Genomic DNA, 18,966 nt, shown 5'->3' with positions numbered 1-18,966 from the left:
AAAATAGATTTGAAGGGAACTCCCTCTGCTGTTGATTTGCTGAATATGCAACCCTAAAGGAGGGCTGTGATTGGTTAATGACCGATAATGTTAATGTCTATGTATAAAATGGGTCATATCATTAAAAGCACCAGAAAGCCCACTCTGGAAATTTGACGTGTTTGAAGAGTATATTGTTACAAACAATATGTCTAAAAATAAGCAAAATCAAAAAAGGGTACTTTTGAGACATTCATATTAATATTTATAATGTTGAATAAATTAAAGTGCTTTTTTTTTCGCCAAATCTAGGCATACTCCATATTTGAGAGAACACTATAAGGAGTATAATGGCACCAAGATGTTGTCTGTATCATGTACGGTTCACGGATCATAGTGTCTTACAGGAGGCATGTTAGTTCTAAAAAGGCCTGAAATAGCCACTTTCAACATGATTGAAAAGATACATTTTGTGCTACAAATGTGAAAAGCATGCCAAACATCCTTCCTTCCAATGAAGTTACTATGTGAGAATTGCCAGAACAATCTGAGATACTAAAAATGTATTTGGGCTACACTGGCATGGAATCGCCCAGTTAGAACAATTATTTGTAAGGTAATACATCTACTTTAACTCATTGTGCAAACTAATTAATTGTGTTTTTGTGTGCGCCACCCACATCCAACCTCAGAGCCTTAATTTAAAAGTAGGCATATTCAACATATTCAAGATAATTCCAGGGATGTGCTATGTTTAGCAAGACACCATATCTGTTTATAAAGCACACAAACGGATTTAGATTGGTGATCTGCCTAGATCTGTGTGATTTGCTCGTCATGAGGCTGAATAATTAAGGGTCTGATTTCCAGACCCTGATCTAGAGCGGGATAGAGAAGCTGTGACTGTAAGTGTCCGGCCGGGACACAGGGCTAAATCAGGACTAAATCTGCATATGCGCAATCCCAAGTGGAGCGGACAGGATTGGGATTACCATGAGGGGAAAGTGTCTTTAATTTAAAGAGCCATGGACGGAGGGACAGGGTGAGACACGCGTGCCCCAGATTTCACGTGTAAACCCTGGGCTCCTCTCTACGGATTCCCCCCTTTCCCAGATGGATGGATGGGGCTCTCTCTCTCTACCCCGGGCCATAGGGTCTGTTTCCCCCTTCTCTTGTTGCTGAACACAAACGTACGGCACCCTTCCATGGTAAAACAGGGTTTCTGAAGCGTGCTTTAAACTCAGAGAACACACACTTTAGTCTGGCTGGGGGGAGAGAATGGATATGTACAGCAGACACACATCATTTAGCCTGACAAAGCTGACAAAGTTGCCTGACAAAACTGTTGCTTATTTTATACGAAACGGCAGCAGAAACACCTGGGTTCAATTATTAAATATACTTAAGTATCAAAAGTAAATGTAATTGCTAAAATATACTTAAGTATCAGAAGTCAAAGTAAAAGTATAAATCATTTAAAATTCCTTATATTAAGCAAACCAGACTGCACTATTTTTTTTTTGTTTTACAGATAGCCAGGGGCTCCAACACTCAGACATAATTTACAAACAAAGCATTTGTTTTTTAATGAATCCACCAGATCAGAGGCAGTAGGGATGACCAGGGATGTTCTCTTGATAAGTGCGTGAATTGAACCATTTTCCTGTCCTGCTGAGCATTCAAAATGTAATGAGTACTTTTGGGTGTCAGGAAAAATGTATGGAGTAAAAAGTACATTATTTTCTTTAGGGATGTAGTGGATTAAAGGTAAACGTTGTCAAAAAATATGAATAGTAAAGTACAGATACCCAAAAAATCTACTTAAGTAGTACTTTCAAGTATATTTATTTACTTAAGTGCTTTACACCACTGAACGACACACAAAATCACACTCTCACTCTCACTTTCTTTCTCAATCTCTCTTACTGTCTCTTGCTTGCTCACACACGCACAAACGCATACACACGCAAGTTCTTCTATCCCCGTGAGGACTTAAATCCTATTTTCCCTAACCCGTAACCCTAACCCTTACCATAACCCTAACCTTAACCTTAACCTTAACCTAACCCTAACCTTAACCGGTAACCCTAACCCTAAACCTAACCACTAACCCCTTACCCTAACCCTAATTCTAACCCTAACACTAATTGTAACCCTAACCCTAAACCTAACCCCTATGCTTAAAATAGTCTTTGTCTTCACGGGGACATGGGAAATGTCCCCAGGAGGGAGAATTGTATTTGTTTTACTATCCTTGTGGGGACTTTTGGGTATTTTAGGTTCCCACAAGGATAGAAGAACCAACACACACACACACATACTGACACAAGGATAAGCCTACCTCCAGCTTTCTGTCTAGAATATGCATTTTTATAAAGGAAAACGTAGATGTTGCCGTGGTGAACTGGGTTGTGATACATGATGGTTTCATTCCTCATTACTTGAAGCCTTCCAACCCTCACCACTCATTTCTATCTGAATACTAGAGGAGATGAGAGATTAAGCAATTCACTTGTATTTTCTCTAATTACAGCGATCGTTTGGCAGGAGAAGCAGAGAGAGAGAGAGAACAAAAATAACATCATCCATATTCCTTTGTTTTTATTTTAATTTTTTGAGAGATTGTACTGGGGAAAAAACCTAAAGCAGTATGGGACATGTTTCAAAATACATTTTGAGAAGAGGGATAGATGGAAAGGAATGCTGGAGAGACTGCTGCCGTTCTTTCAAAGCTTGTGGTTATTCTTTCATTAGTCCAGGGAATTAATTTCACAATCCTCCACTGATCTTCCCATCCATCCACTGCTCCTTCACAAGGCCTTTGTCTTTATAGCTTGTGTGCTTAGACTCACTACAAAGGCTAGCATGAGGCTGGTGCACAGAGCCAAGAGCAGAGGCCATTGATGTAAGGCTGAAATAAAATATTTTTCAATTGACCATGTTTTCCCAGCCAAAAGCTGTATGGCATGATTGGGCTTTTCCGGCCCTAGTCTAAACAACACAGTTGTTGTGATGGTAGGCCCTGTAGACTATGTAACGTGAAATGGATGAAATAAGAGGAGATGCTTTGGGTCTGACAGGGCAGCAGCAGCAGAGACAAACATCCTAAGATTTTAATCAGAGGTCTTAAACCCTGGTTGAACCCCAGCACATCTTAATAGTATAACAGGATAACACCTGATTTACTCTTCCAGACTGCTCACACGCTAAATACCGTTTGACTCAAATGAAAGCCACTCAAATGTATTTAGTGTAAAAATGTTTAGCGTTTAAATGACTACCCTCTCAAATGCACTGAATGCCTTCAATTGGTTTTAACTCATAACTGTTTTCACAGTCTGCTTCGCTAATATTTATTAAGTTGTGCATATATCCCTTTAAGGAACTGGCAGCCGGGTGGTTCAATCTAACAGTGAAGAAGTATTATATTAAGTCAAGTGAAGTGAGAGTATGACTCAGATTGCTGCCCATGCCCAGACCAGCCCAGGGTGAGATGACACAGCACGCAGGGTGAGAATGGAGAAACCTTAGACATGTTAAGTCTCTTAATGAGGAAATCCTCCTCAATGTCAATCAACAAGAGTACACAGTGAAACATGAGTGGCACATGAGTGGCCATGCTGAGGGTATATATATTCACCTGGTACTGTGTTATATAATATTCCTTGTCTCCGTAAGTGTAGAACGTTTTCTGTATGCACACAGTGTCCTGCTGTGCCTGACCTTGCCATTGTTACTAGACAGTGTGAGACCCCCAGAAAAACTCAATGTCCCCCTCTATTATTGACATTATTCCCCCTTAGGCTGGGGAAATATAAATAGAATTTTGCAATTGAAGAACTAGCTGTGCGTAATGTGTGTGTGTTGAAGTGTGTTCTTGGTAGTGTCAGTATTTTCAATTATGAAAAGCTGTTGAGGAAAAAAATAACTAATTATGGCCTACCCATTTGTATCGTTTACAATTTGTGTAAGACCTTTTTCCTTTTCTTAATTGGTATTTTTATGTGAAATGTGAAAAAGTCAGTACATTCCTCTTTAATAAGATTATGAAAGTCACAATTTCCGGAGAGGGCCAAATAGCCCCTTGTAATATGAGAGAATATTTAATTAGCCAAAGCTTCTTCTAGTTCTCCGTCTTTCTCTGTCTCTGTCTCACTTCCTCTCCCTCAAATCAAATCAAAATCAAATTGTATTGGTCACATACACATATTTAGCAGATGTTTTTGTGGGTGTAGATAAATGCTTGTGTTCCTAGCTCCAACAGTACAGTAATATCTAACAATACACATGAATACACACGAATATAAAAGTAAAATAATGGAATTAAGAAATATAGAAATATTAGGACAAGCAGTGCCTTCGGAAAGTATTCAGACCCCTTGACTTTTTCTACATTTTGTTACGTTAAAGCCTTATTCTAAAATGGATTAAATAAATACAAATCCTCAGCAATCTGCACACAATACCCCATAATGACAAAGCGAAAACAGTTTTTTTTTAAATTTTTTGCAAATGTATAAAATATAAAAACAGAAATATCTTATTTACATAAGTATTCAGACCCTGTGCTATGAGACTCGAAATTGAGCTCAGGTGCATCTTCTTTCCATTGATCATCCTTGAGATGTTTCTACAACTTGATTGGAGTCCACCTGTGGTAAAATCAATTGATTGGTCATGATTTGGAAAGGCACACACCTGTCTATATAAGGTCCCACAGTTGAGTTGACAGTGCATGTCAGAGCAAAAACCAAGCCATGAGGTTGTATCGAGGCACAGATCTGGGGAAGGGTACCAAAAAATGTCTGCAGCATTGAAGGTCCCCAAGAACACAGTGGCCTCCATCATTCTTCAATGGAATAAGTTTGGAACCACCAAGACTCTTTGTAGAGCTGGCCGCCTTGCCAAACTGAGCAATCGGGGGAGAAAGGCCTTGGTCAGGGAGGTGAAAAAGAACCCGATGGTGACTCTGACAGAGCTCTAGAGTTCCTCTGTGGCGATGAGAGAACCTTCCAGAAGGACAACCATCTCTGCAGCACTCCACCAATCAAGCCTTTATGGTAGAGTGGCCAGACGGAAGCCTCTCCTCAGTTAAAGGCATATGACAGCCCGCTTGGAGTTTGCCAAAAGGCACCTAAAGGACTCTCAGACCATGAGAAACAAGATTCTCTGGTCTGATGAAACCAAGATTGAACTCTTTGGCCTGAATGCCAAGCGTCACGTATGGAGGAAACCTGGCACCATCCCTAGGGTGAAGCATGGTGGTGATGTTTTTCAGCGGCAGGGACTGGAAGACTAGTTAGGATTGAGGGAAAGATGAACAGAGCAAAGTACAGAGAGGTCCTTGATGAAAACCTGCTTCAGAGCGCTCAGGACCTCAGACTGGGGTGACGGTTCACCAACAGGATAACGACCCTAAGCACACAGCCAAGACAATGCAGGAGTGGCTTCGGGACATGTCTCTGAATGTCCTTGAGTGGCCCATCCAGAGCCCGGACCTGAACCCGATCAAACATCTCTGGAGAGACCTAAAAATAGCTGTGCAGCAACGCTCCCCATCCAACTTGACAGAGCTTGAGAGGATCAGCAGAGAAGAATGGGAGATACTCCCCAAATACAGGTGAGCCAAGCTTGTAGCGTCATACCCAAGAAGACTCGATGCTGTAATTGCTGCCAAAGGTGCTTCAACAAAGTACTGAGTAAAGGGTCTGAATACTTATGGAAATGTGATATTTCACTTTTTTATTTGTAATACATTTGGAAAAATTTCTAAAAACTAGTTTTCGCTTCGTCATTATGGGGTATTGTGTGTAGATTGCTGAATAATTTTGTTTATTTAATCAATTTGAGAATAAGGCTGTAACATAACAAAATGTGGATAAAGTCAAGGGGTCTGAATACTTTCCGAAGGCACTGTACATATGTATATATATATGTAGTATATATACAAAAGTATGTGGACACCCCTTCAAATTAGTGTATTCGGCTATTTCAGCCACACCCGTTGCTGACAGGTGTATAAAATCGAGCACACAGCCATGCAATCTCCATAGACCAATATTGACAGTAGAATGGCCCGTACTGAAGTGACTTCCAACGTGGCACTGTCATAGGATGCCACCTTTCCAACAAGTCAGTTCATCAAATTTCTGCCCAGCTATAGCTGCCCCGGTCAACTGTAAGTGCTGTTATTGTGAAGTGGAAACATCTAGGAGCAACAACGGCTCAGCCCCGAAGTGGTAGGCCAAAGAAGCTCACAGAACGGGACCGCCTAGTGCTGAAGCGCGTAGCATGTAAAAATCGTTGCAACACTCACTACCGAGTTCCAAACTGCCTCTGGAAGCAACGTCAGCACAATAACTGTTCATTGGGAGCTTCATGAAATGGGTTTCCATGGCCGAGCAGCCTCACACAAGCCTAAGATCATGATGCGCAATGCCAAGCGTTGGCTTGAGTGGTGTAAAGCTCGCCGACATTGGATTCTGGAGCAGTAGAAACGCATTCTCTGGAATGATGAATCACTCTTCACCAACTGGCAGTCCGAAAGATGAATCTTGGTTTGGCGCTACCTGTCCGAATGTATAGTGCCAACTGTAAAGTTTGGTGGAGGAGGAATAGTAGTCTGGGGCTGTTTTTCATGGTTTGGGCTAGGCCCCTTTGTTCCAATGAAGGGAAATCTTAACGATACAGCATACAATGACATTCTAGATGATTCTGCGCTTCCAACTTTGTGGCAACAGTTTTGGGAAGGTCCTTTCCTGTTTCAGCATGACAATGCCCCCATGCACAAAGCAAGGTCAATACAGAAATGGTTTGTCGAGATCGGTGTGGAAGAACTTGACTGGCCTGCACAGAGCCCTGACTTCAACCAGATCAAGCACCTTTGGGATGAATTGGAACACCACTGCGAGCCAGGCCTAATCGCCCAACATCAGTGCCCGACCAAACTAATGCTCTTGTGGCTGAATGGAAGCAAGTCCCCGCAACTATGTTCCAACATCTAGTGGAAAGCCTTCCCAGAAGAGTGGAGGCTGTTATAGCAGCAAAGGGTGGACCAACTCCATATTAATACCCATGATTTTGGAATGAGATGTTTGACGAGCAGGTGTCCACATACTTTTGGTCATGTAGAGTATGTAGTATATCTGAAGAATACGTAGGATAGAATTGTATATGTACAGCAACAGTTGAATAGCATAGACTTGACTAGAATACAGTATATACATATGAAATGGGTAAAACAGTATGTAAACATTATTAAAGTGACCAGTGTTCCATTATTAAAGGACTAGTGTTCCATGTCTATGTACGTAGGGCAGCAGCCTCTACGGTGCAGGGTTGAGTAACAGGGTGGTAGCCGGCTAGTGACAGTGAATAAGTTCAGGGCAGGGTACTGGGTGGAGGCCGGCTAGTGGTGACTATTTAACAGTCTGACGGCCTTGAGATAGAAGCTTTTTTTCAGTCTCTCGGTCCCAGCTTTGATGCACCTGTACTGACCTCGCCTTCTGGATGATAGCGGGGTGAACAGGCCGTGGCTCGGGTGACTGAGGTCCTTGATGATCTTCTTGGCCTTCCTGTGACACCGGGTGTTGTAGATGTCCTGGAGGGCAGGCAGTGTACCCCCGGTGATGCGTTGAGCAGACCGCACCACCTGGTGAGCCAAATTTCTTCAGCCTCCTGAGGTTAAAGAGGCGCTGTTGCGCCTTCTTCACCACACTGTCTGTGTGGGTGGCCAATTTCAGATTGTCAGTGATGTGTACGCTGATGAACTTAAAGCTTTTCACCTTCTCCACTGCGGCCTCGTCAATGTGGATGGGGGCGTGCTCTCTCTGCTGTCTCCTGAAGTCCACGATCAGCTCCTTCGTTTTGTTGATGTTGAGGGAGAGGTTATTTTCCTACCACCACTCCGCCAGGGCCCTCACCTCCTCCATGTAGGCTGTCTAGTCGTTGTTGGTAATCAGGCCTACTATTGTCCACGCAGTCATGGGTGAACATTGAGTACAGGAGGGGGCTGAGCAAGCAACCTTGTGGGGCCCCTGTGTTGAGGATCAACATAGTGGAGGTGTTGTTGCCTACCTTCACCACCTGGGGGCGGCCTGTCAGGAAGTCCAGGACCCAGTTGCACAGGGCGGGGTTCAGACCCAGGGCCCCAAGCTTAATGATGAGCTTGGAGGGTGCTATGGTGAAGGCTGAGCTGTAGTCAATGAACAGCATTCTTACATAGGTACTCCTCTTGTCCAGAGGAATACCTATGTATTGGTATTGGAATACCTCTCTCTCTCTCTTTCTCTCTCTCTCTCTCTCTCTCTCTCTCTCTCTCTCTCTCTCTCTCTCTCTCTCTCTCTCTCTCTCTCTCTCTCTCTCTCTCTCTCTCTCTCTCTCTCTCTCACTCACACACATACACACTATTTCACTCCCTCTGCCTCTCTCTCTCCATCTGCTGTGCTGTAAAGTGATAGAACTGTGTTCCCGGGAGAACAGGGACTCCTGTAGTTAGCGTGCATTGCTGGAAGTAGAGAGAATGAGAAAGCCCCCTTCTTCCTAGACTGGTAGAGACAGTAATTGTGCCTGTGTTACCTCTGTCAGCAGTAAGCAGGGAAGAGAGGATAGAGGGAGCCAGGTGCTGATTGGGGTCACGCTAAGCACCCTCGCTAACAACGTCCGGAAGAGGGGTAGAAAGAGCTAGGTGACAAGCGGAGAGTGTGCAGTAATTTATTCAGAACCAGTTAAAAGTGTGGCCCTGTCGATTCGTGGCCCTGTCAAAAGTTTGGCGTTTGCACTTCCTGAGAGTCCATACATTTGGCTCGGATCTCATGCGTGATTCACAGCACAGCCCCTGGAGTCTGTCCACATAAGCCAATTAATGGAAGGAGACTCTTCACCTGTCACGTGTGTTCATCTCTCTTCTGATCCCAGGTCAGCCAGTGTATTAGGTCACTGAGCTCACTATTAACTACATCAGGCTGTCTTTGATTTTGTTGTTGCTGTTGTTGTTGTTTTTTCTCTCAGGCTAGACTCCAGTCATGCTAGGCTTGCTGAGGAACTGCATTCTCAGTGTCAGTGTCTGTTTTAAGTTGTTCTTATGTTTGAATGTAAGTAGCACCTACATCATTTTGAGTTCATTAATCAATTTTGCTAGTAGATAGATTCACTGCTGTAGCCCTAACCATATTCATATTGTTTTCCTTTTTTGAACCATCATTAAATTATAATGTTTCATAGTGGACAGCTTTACAATGAATGAAGACAAACAGTCGACATGTACCAGTATTTCCTCGTTAGGATATCTCATCTATTGTAATGATAATTATTAGTGTTTGGGAGTGTCTCTGGATGGACATATTGGAAGTTGGCCATTAGCCTCCTGATTTATTATATGGGTAATGCTTTCTCTCTGATCTGCTTTTCATATGATCCCTTTTCCCCTCTTGTCTTTTTGCCAATTAATTCTGGATATGTTATAGCAGCAGAGAGCAACCATTAGAAACTCTCAATGAACCACAGACACTCGAGTGCAGCAGGATCATTATGTGCGATTTCTGAAAATGTATTCCCCTCTATCTTTATTTTATAGATGTGGTTATATTTTTCTTTCCTTCTGTCTCTGTCCCTTTAATTCCATTGATTTATGCAATTGCTGCCAGTTTTTTGTTATTTGGCTGTTTCCATAACAACCTCAGGGACATTTCTTAGGCTGTGGGTTTTGTCTTAATCCTGCTCTGCTGCTCCGTGCTTATTTTTCGTATGACTTTTTCTCCCGTGTTCTAAATTGCTCCCTTGCTCCCCCCTCTGTATTATTCCCTCCCCTTCTCAATCTTCCTCTACCCCGCTCCCTCTGTATTATTCCCTCCCCTTCTCAATCTTCCTCTACCCCCCTCCCTCTGTCTAAATTGCTCTGTTGCCACATTCTTTTTCTGTATTGCTGCTTTAACATTTTCAATTATCTGAAAAACAATTTTCAAATCTATAATAAGTTAATAAAAAAACAGTGGCGACAACAATGAAAATGGTGTTCGGGTGGCGTTATTGAATCCATATTTTGCTTTTATTTAACTAGAGAACAGTTGCAGGTATAGAATTGAAGCTGTGTGAGTGCAGTGTACTCAATGTGTCTTAAGTCATGCTGCCACGTATTTCGCTGTCATTAGATTTTTACAATTTATTTTCCAAAGGGATCTGATCATTTGGTTCAACATTATTTTCCTTTCCATTAGTATAACCTGGTACCTGGTATTTCCCAATAGTAATAACATGATAATAACCTATTAATAAATTGCTTGTTGTCATTTTGCGATACATGACAACAAGTGCCCCTAGGCACCATTTGGTAGCAGGTGGTTGGTTACCAATTATATTGGATTGTCCTGGGCAAGCAGGTGTTCTGGTGTCTGCCTTTATGAGTGGGCATCACTGGGCACATCACAGGCATGTGGTGCCTGGTGGTTAGCAACTGTCTCTGTCTTGTTTCCCAGACAGACACATAATCAGATGAGAGATAATCTAAGAAGAAATGTGTTTATCTCAGACTAGAGTACTGCTATTTTCCTTTTGCAGACAGAACACGGTTGATTGTAATTGACGGTTGTGAGGCATAACCGTCCTTGCTGCGTTATCCTAGTTGGCTATTGTGAGTTTTAGGATCACTTAGGTGACAATGTATCATACATTCTCTCTCTCTCTTGCACTTGTCCATGTTTCGCTTGTCAATCTCTCTCGATCTCTGTCTCTCTCTCTCTTCCTCTTTCCCTCTGTTTCTCTCTCATGATGTTCTGTTTCTTTTTTCATCTTCTCCCATTCACCCTGTTTCTCTCCCTCTGATTCCCCCCGTCTCTCTTTGACTGGTATAAAGAGCTGGCAGGCTGTCAGAGAGGGAACCAGAATGACAGCGTCTTGGGCTCTTTGATTCCCCTGGTGATTGGCCCTTTCATAGCCCCTGACAGAACACCTGCTTTCCTCTACCTGACAGCTGCAGGAGGGAAGGAGAGAGAGAGCTGGAGAGAAAGAGAGAGCCAGAGAGAAAAGAGAGAGAGAGAGAGAGAGAGAGCATCATTGAGAATCATTGGGTACATGGAACAGGGGAGAGATGGATAAAGTGAATTTAAGATTGGAAGAGGGACATAATAAGAGAGGCATGATCTGTTATAATGTGGCTGTTTGTGAAAACATCCCTGCAGTGTCCCATCTGCAAGTGTTATGAAACTGAAAGAGCCTCTACATGGTGCATCTTTCTGTGTGTGTGTTTGTGTGTGTGTGTGTGTTTGGTCTTGTGTGTGTGTGTATCAAATCAAATCAAATTGTATTGGTCACGTACACATGTTTAGCAGATATTATTGCGGGTGTAGCGAAATGCTTGTGTTTCTAGCTCCAACAGTGCAGTAATATCTAACAATTCACAACAATACACACAATACAAAACAAATCTAAAAGTAAAATAATGGAATTAAGAAATATATAAATATTAGGACGAGCAATGAGTGGCATAGACTAAAATACAGTAGAATAGAATAGAATACAGTATGTACATATGAGATGAGTAAAGCAAAAATATGTAAACATTATTAAAGTGACTAGTGTTCCATTATTAAAATGGCCAGTGATTTCAAGTCTATGTATGTAGGGCAGCAGCCTCTAAGGCGCAGGGTTACATAAACGGGTGGAAGCCGCCTAGTGATGGCTATTTAACAGTCTGATTGCCTTGAGATTGAAGCTTTTTTTCAGTCTCTCGGTCCCAGCTTTGATGCACATGTACTGACCTCGCCTTCTGGATGATAGCGGGGTGAACAGGTAGGGGCTCGGGTGGTTGTTGTCCTTTTTGATATTTTTGGCCTTCCTGTGACATCGGGTGCTGTAGGTGTCCTGGAGGGCAGGTAGTTTGCCCCCGGTAATGCATTGGGCAGACCGCACCAACATCTGGAGAGCCCTGCGGTTGCGGTTGGTGCAGTTGCCGTACCAGGCGTTGATACAGCCCGACAGGATGCTCTCAATTGTGCATCTGTAAAAGTTTGTGAGGGTTTTAGGTGCCAAGCCAAATTTGTTCAGCCTCCTGAGGTGTGGTTGGACCATTTCAGATCATCAGTGATATATACGCTGAGGAACTTGAAGCTTTCCACCTTCTCCACTGCGGTCCCGTTGATGTGGATAGGGGCGTGCTCCCTCTGCTGTTTCCTGAAGTTCACGATCAGCTCCTTTGTTTTGTTGACATTGAGTGAGAGGTTATTTTCCTGGCACCACACTCCCAGGGCCCTCACCTCCTCCATGTAGGCTGTCTCGTCATTGTTGGTAATCAGGCCTACTATTGTTGTGTCGTCTGCAAACTAGATGATTGAGTTGGAGGTGTACGTGGCCACGCAGTCATGGGTGAACAGGGAGTACAGGAAGGGGCTGAGAATGCACCCTTGTGGGGCCCCTGTGTTGAGGATCAGCGAAGTGGAGGTGTTGTTTCCTATCTTTACCACCTGGGGGTGGCCCGTCAGGAAGTCCAGGACCCAGTTGGACAGGGCGGGGTTCAGTCCCAGGGCCCCGAGATTAATGATTAGCTTGGAGGGTACTATTGTGTTGAATGCTGAGCTATAGTCAATGAACAGCATTCTTACATAGGTATTCCTCTTGTCCAGATGGGATAGGGCAGTATGCATGTGTGTATGTGTGTGCGTACGTGCGTGCGTGCAAGCGTGTGTGTGATTTCAATTGTGATTACTGTTTTCTGTTAATCCATTTAGGAAAAACACTCAACACATAATTTGCTAATTGTGACTGAAACGCTCTAAAGCGTTGTACCATCTAAATGTGACAAGTGCAGTTTTGGGTATTACAACACATTAACATCCTTTAGCATGGCTTTATGTGAAATTGGACTAATGGCCGATGATTGTATTGTCATGTAGCCTAATGGCTTTCAGAGCTTAGTGATTGGTTCATGGACCTCATAGCCTGTTATGATAGTGCTATGATACTGTCAAGTATTGTTTGGTTATTCTGTTTCTGAAAATAGAACATCTCTCAAACCTCATTGTATTTTCTTTCAATGAATACTCAGATTACCCTCTGGTTAGGAGTAAGGCTCTGGGTTAGGACTCTGTGAATGTGTTACTTAATCTCTATAATAATAACATACAGCAATAAATGCAGTGCCTAGTAAAGTCTACAGTACACACCCCTTGCACAGCCTTCACATTTTGCTGTCTTAAAATAATTAAAGCCAAAAAGTGATTTAATTAGATTTTTTTACCAACAGATCTACACAACGTACTCCACACTGTCAAAGTGAAAGAACGTTATTGAAAAAAATCCTATTTAATAAAATAAATAAATCATGAAGATGTGTTGATTGCGTATGTCTTCACACCTCAGATTTAATGTAATTTTACCAACTTTGCACAACACTTTGCACAACATACAGTACCAGTCAAATGTTTGGACGCACCTACTCATTCAAGGGTTTTTCTAGGGTTTTCAAGGTTTTTTTTGGACTATTTTCTACATTGCAGAATAATAGTGAAGACATCACAACTATGAAATAACACACATTGAATCATGTAGTAACCAAAAAAGTGTTAAACAAATCAAAATATATTTTATATTTGAGATTCTTCAAAGTAGCCACCCTTTGCCTTGAAGACAGCTTTGCACACTTGGCATTCTCTCAACCAGCTTCACCTGGAATGCTTTTCCAACAGTCTTGAAAGAGTTCCCACATATGCTGAGCACTTGTTGGCTGCTTTTCCTTCACTCTGCCGTCCGACTCATCCCAATCCATCACAATAATTCCATGTGTGCTATTTCATAGTTTTGATGTCTTCACTATTATTCTACAATGTAAAAAATAGTAAAAATAAAGAAAAACCCTTGAATGAGTAGATGCGTCCAAACTTTTGACTGGTACTGTATATCCATCGTTTTTGTCAAAAACCTTGTCTCTGATTTTCAAGCAAATTTAAGTAATGACTGAGACTGGACTACTCAGGCATTAAAATGTGTCTAATTGTCCCGCTGAAAAATATAAACTCTATCCCAGGGTTTAGTTTTCAGAAGACTGAGGCGGGTTTTCGTCTAACTTTTTACCTGGGCATTGCTCCTTTCATATGTATTTCGATCCTGACAAGCTCCCTAGTCCCTGCAGGTGACAAGCATACCGATAACATGATGCTGTCACCATAATACTTGACAATACAGAGGGTTCACCAAATCTGTCGTTTTTCATTTGGGCCAAAAAGTTAATATCTTTGTCATGTTGTCTTGCAGTTTTTTTTTTTTATCAACTTCATATGTATCATCTCCAGCATCACCCCAACATCAACATGTATGAAAATGGCACGTTTCTATGTTTTGAAGTAAAAAATATAGAGGAAGATAAAGTGTTTCCAATGACATCATCAACCAATTATGAGCAATGCCTACTCATAATTGGTTTAAAGAAACAGGATGACGTTATTATCTTCCTCTATATTTTTTACTACAAAACATAGAAACACACCATTGTCACATACTGAATGTTGATTTTGGGGTGGTGCTGGAGATTAATATGAATTAGAATGTTCCTTTAACGGCCATGTTGCAAACAGAATGGATGATTTGGAGTGGATTATTTGAATACAGTTTATATGATTTGGAGTGGATTATTTGAATTTGCTTCCATCTTTTCACTTTTTTATACAGGCCAGTAATGTGGAGTGAATGCAATGTTGTTGATCCTCTGTATTTTCAAGGATTATTGTGTTTTCAAGGATTGTTGTGGCAGCATTATGTTATGGGTATGCTTGTCATCGGCAGAGACTGGGGAGTTTTTTAGGATCAAAAGAAAAATGAAAGTAGCAAAGCACAGGTAAAAAGTTAGAGGAAAACCTGTCTTAGACGTCTGAAAACCTAACCCTTGGATACTTTTATTTTACAGCGGGACAATTACACACATTTTAATGCCAAAGACACACCAGAATGACTAAAGAGGTGTTGAGTGTTCCTGAGTAGTTCAGTCTCCATCCTGACTTAAATCTGTTTGAAATACAGAGACAAGGTTTGAATATTTCTGTCCATCATTGATTCCCATTCCCAGCTTGAGCAATTTTCACAAAAACGAGGTATATACAGTGAGGGAAAAAAGTATTTGATCCCCTGCTGATTTTGTACGTTTGCCCACTGACAAAGACATGATCAGTCTATAATTTTAATGGTAGGTTTATTTGAACAGTGAGAGACAGAATAACAACAAAAAAATCCAGAAAAATGCATGTCAAAAATGTTATAAATTTATTTGCATTTTAATGAGGGAAAAAAAGTATTTGACCCCTCTGCAAAACATTACTTAGTACTTGGTGGCAAAACCCTTGTTGGCAATCACAGAGGTTAGATGTTTCTTGTAGTTGGTCACCAGGTTTGCACACATCTCAGGAGGGATTTTGTTCCACTCCTCTTTGCAGATCTTCTCCAAGTCATAAAGGTTTCGAGGCTGACGTTTGGCAACTCGAACCTTCAGCTCCCTCCACAGATTTTCTATGTGATTAAGGTCTGGAGACTGGCTAGGCCACTCCAGGACCTTAATGTGCTTCTTCTTGAGCCACTCCTTTGTTGACTTGGCCGTGTGTTTTGGGTCATTGTCATGCTGGAAAACCCATCCACGACCCATGTTCAATGCCCTGGCTGAGGGAAGGAGGTTCTCACCCAAGATTTGACAGTATATGGCCCTGTCCATCGTCCCTTTGATGCGGTGAAGTTGTCCTGTCCCCAAAGCATAATGTTTCCACCTCCATGTTTGACAGTGGGGATGGGGTTCTTGGGGTCATAGGCAGCATTCCTCCTCCTCCAAACACGGCGAGTTGAGTTGATGCCAAAGAGCTCGATTTTGGTCTCATCTGACCACAACACTTTCACCCAGTTCTCCTCTGAATCATTCAGATGTTCATTGGCAAACTTCAGACGGCCCTGTATATGTGCTTTCTTGAGCAGGAGGACCTTGCGGGCGCTGCAGGATTTCAGTCCTTCACGGCGTAGTGTGTTACCAATTGTTTTCTTGGTGACTATGGTCCCAGCTGCCTTGAGATCATTGACAAGATCCTCCCGTGTAGTTCTGGGCTGATTCCTCACCGTTCTCATGATCATTGCAACTCCACGAGGTGAGATCTTGCATGGAGCCCCAGGCCGAGGGAGATTGACAGTTCTTTTGTGTTTCTTCCATTTGCGAATAATCGCACCAACTGTTGTCACCTTCTCACCAAGCTGCTTGGCGATGGTCTTGTAGCCCATTCCAGCCTTGTGTAGGTCTACAATCTTGTCCCTGAAATCCTTGGAGAGCTCTTTGGGCTTGGCCATGGTGGAGAGTTTGGAACCTGATTGATTATAAATAATGATTGATTGCTTCTGTGGACAGGTGTCTTTTATACAGGTAACAAGCTGAGATTAGGAGCACTCCCTTTAAGAGTGTGCTCCTAATCAGCTCGTTACCTGTATAAAAGACACATGGGAGCCAGACATCTTTCTGATTGAGAGGGGGTCAAATACTTATTTCCCACATTAAAATGCAAATCAATTTATAACATTTTTGACGTGCGTTTTTCTGGATTTTTTTGTAGTTATTCTGTCTCTCACTGTTCAAATAAACCTACCATTAAAATTATAGACTGATAATTTCTTTGTCAGTGGGCAAACATATAAAATCAGCAAGGGATCAAATACTTTTTTCCCTCACTGTACAGGGGCTTGCGAAAGTATTCACCCCCCTTGGCATTTTTCCTATTTTGTTGCCTTACAACCTGGAATTAAAATTGATTTTGGGGGACTTTGTATCATTTGATTTACACAACATGCCTACCACTTTGAAGATGTAAAATATGTTTTTTTTGTGAAACAAACAAGAAATAAGACAAAAAAACAGAAAACTTTAGTGTGCATAACTATTCACCCCCCAAAGTCAATACATTGTGGAGCCACCTTGGGGTATGTCTCTATAAGCTTGGCACATCTAGCCACTGGGATTTTTGCCCATTCTTCAAGGCGAAACTGCTCCAGCTCCTTCAAGTTGGATGGGTTCTGCTGTTGTACAGCAATCTTTAAGTCATACCACAGATTCTCAATTGGATTGAGGTCTGGGCTTTGACTAGGCCATTCCAAGACATTGAAATGTTTCCCCTTAAACCACTCAAGTGTTGCTTTAGCAGTATGCTTAGGGTCATTGTCCTGCTGGAAGGTGAACCTCCGTCCCAGTCTCAAATCTCTGGAAGACTGAAACAGGTTTCCCTCAAGAATTTCCCCGTATTTAGCGCCATCCATCATCCCTTAAATTCTGACCAGTTTCCCAGTCCCTGCTGATGAAAAACATCCCCACAGCATGATGCTGCCACCACCATGCTTCACTGTGGGGATGGTGTTCTTGGGGTGATGAGAGGTGTTGGGTTTGCGCCAGACATAGCATTTTCCTTGATGGCCAAAAAGCTCAATTTTAGTCTCATCTCACCAGAGTACCTTCTTCCATATGTTTGGGGAGTCTCCCACATGCCTTTTGGCGAAAACCAAACATGTTTGCTTATTTTTTTCTTTAAGCAATGGCTTTTTTCTGGCCACTCTTCCCTAAAGCCCAGCTCTGTGGAGTGAACAGCTTAAAGTGGTCCTATGGACAGATACTCCAATCTCCGCTGTGGAGCTTTGCAGCTCCTTCAGGGTTATCTTTGGTCTCTGTGTTGCCTCTCTGATTAATGCCCTCCTTGTCTGGTCCATTAGTTTTGGTGGGCAGCCCTCTCTTGGCAGGTTTGTTGTGGTCTCATATTCTTTCCATTTTTTAATAATGGATTTAATGGTGCTCTGTGGGATGTTCAAAGTTTCTGATATTTTTTTATAACCCAACCTTGATCTGTACTTCTCCACAACTTTGTCCCTGACCTGTTTGGAGAGCTCCTTGGTCTTCATGGTGCCACTTGCTTGGTGGTGCCCCTTGCTTAGTGGTGTTGCAGACTCTGGGGCCTTTCAGAACAGGTGTATATATACTGAGATCATGTGACAGATCATGTGACACTTAGATTGCACAGGTGGACTTTATTTAACTAATTATGTGACTTCTAAAGGTAATTCGTTGCACCAGATCTTATTTAGGGGCTTCATAGCAAAGGGGGTGAATACATATGCATGCACCACTTTTCTGTTATTTATTTTTTTGAATTTTTTGAAACAAGTTATTTTTTTCATTTCACATCACCAATTTGGACTATTTTGTGTATGTCCATTACATGAAATCCAAATAAAAATCTATTTAAATTACAGGTTGTAATGCAACAAAATAGGAAAAACAACCAAGGGGGATGAATACTTTTGGAAGGCACTGTAAGTACATATTGTAAAGTGGTTATCCCACTGGCTATAAGGTGAATGCACCAATTTGTAAGTCGCTCTGGATAAGAGTGTCTGCTAAATGACGAAAATGTAAATGTAAAATGTATATTGAGTTAAAGACAACTCTGCTTCTCTTTATTCATTATTGCTCAGACTATGTCAGACGTGCTGTGTGATCGGTAGGATAAAAAAAAATATATATCCCTTTTTAGACTTACAGTCATGCGTGCATACATTTTCCATACGGGTGGTCCCAGGAATCGAACCCACTATACTCACATTGCAAGCGCCATGCTCTACCACCTGCGCTACAAAGGACCAATCTCTACCATTCCTCTACAGGTCCAGACTGGTACCTGGTACGGGTGGAGTTGACGGTGACTGATGTGAATGACAATGTTCCAGAATGGACCATGGTCCCCTCCCCCTACCTGGCAGTGGTATCTCCCAACGCCCTGGCCGGGTCACTGGTCTACAAGCTCCACGCCCAGGACGGAGACGAAGGCAACAACGGGGAGGTGGAGTACTTCCTGTCTGATGGTAGGTGCTTCCTGTCCAGGGATTGAGTACAATTTCATTGAGTACATCAGAGAAAAAAACATGATTTTATATGGTTTTATTCGGTTTTATAAATGCTTTTATACCTTTATACTTCTAGTCTGTCATCTCATTAAG

At 42.2% G+C, this 18,966-nt stretch overlaps 1 protein-coding gene across 1 annotated transcript in view; it reads left to right on the top strand.

The window, feature by feature from the left end:
* The window catches only part of LOC311127608 (neural-cadherin-like), a gene marked incomplete at both ends in the record, with an annotated part of 196,071 nt that overhangs the window by 59,511 nt on the left and 117,594 nt on the right, over positions 1-18,966 (top strand). Inside the window, one exon of the mRNA XM_084159431.1 lies at positions 18,634-18,831. Within this exon, the coding sequence (XP_084015557.1) occupies positions 18,634-18,831 (198 nt within the window). The remainder of the gene's footprint in view (positions 1-18,633; positions 18,832-18,966) is intronic.

This window comes from Coregonus lavaretus (assembly GCF_964263955.1).
Source record: "Coregonus lavaretus genome assembly, chromosome: 4".
Lineage (NCBI taxonomy): Eukaryota > Metazoa > Chordata > Actinopteri > Salmoniformes > Salmonidae > Coregonus > Coregonus lavaretus.
The sequence above is the reverse complement of the archived record's forward strand: the minus strand, read 5'-3'. Positions and strand labels throughout refer to the sequence as shown.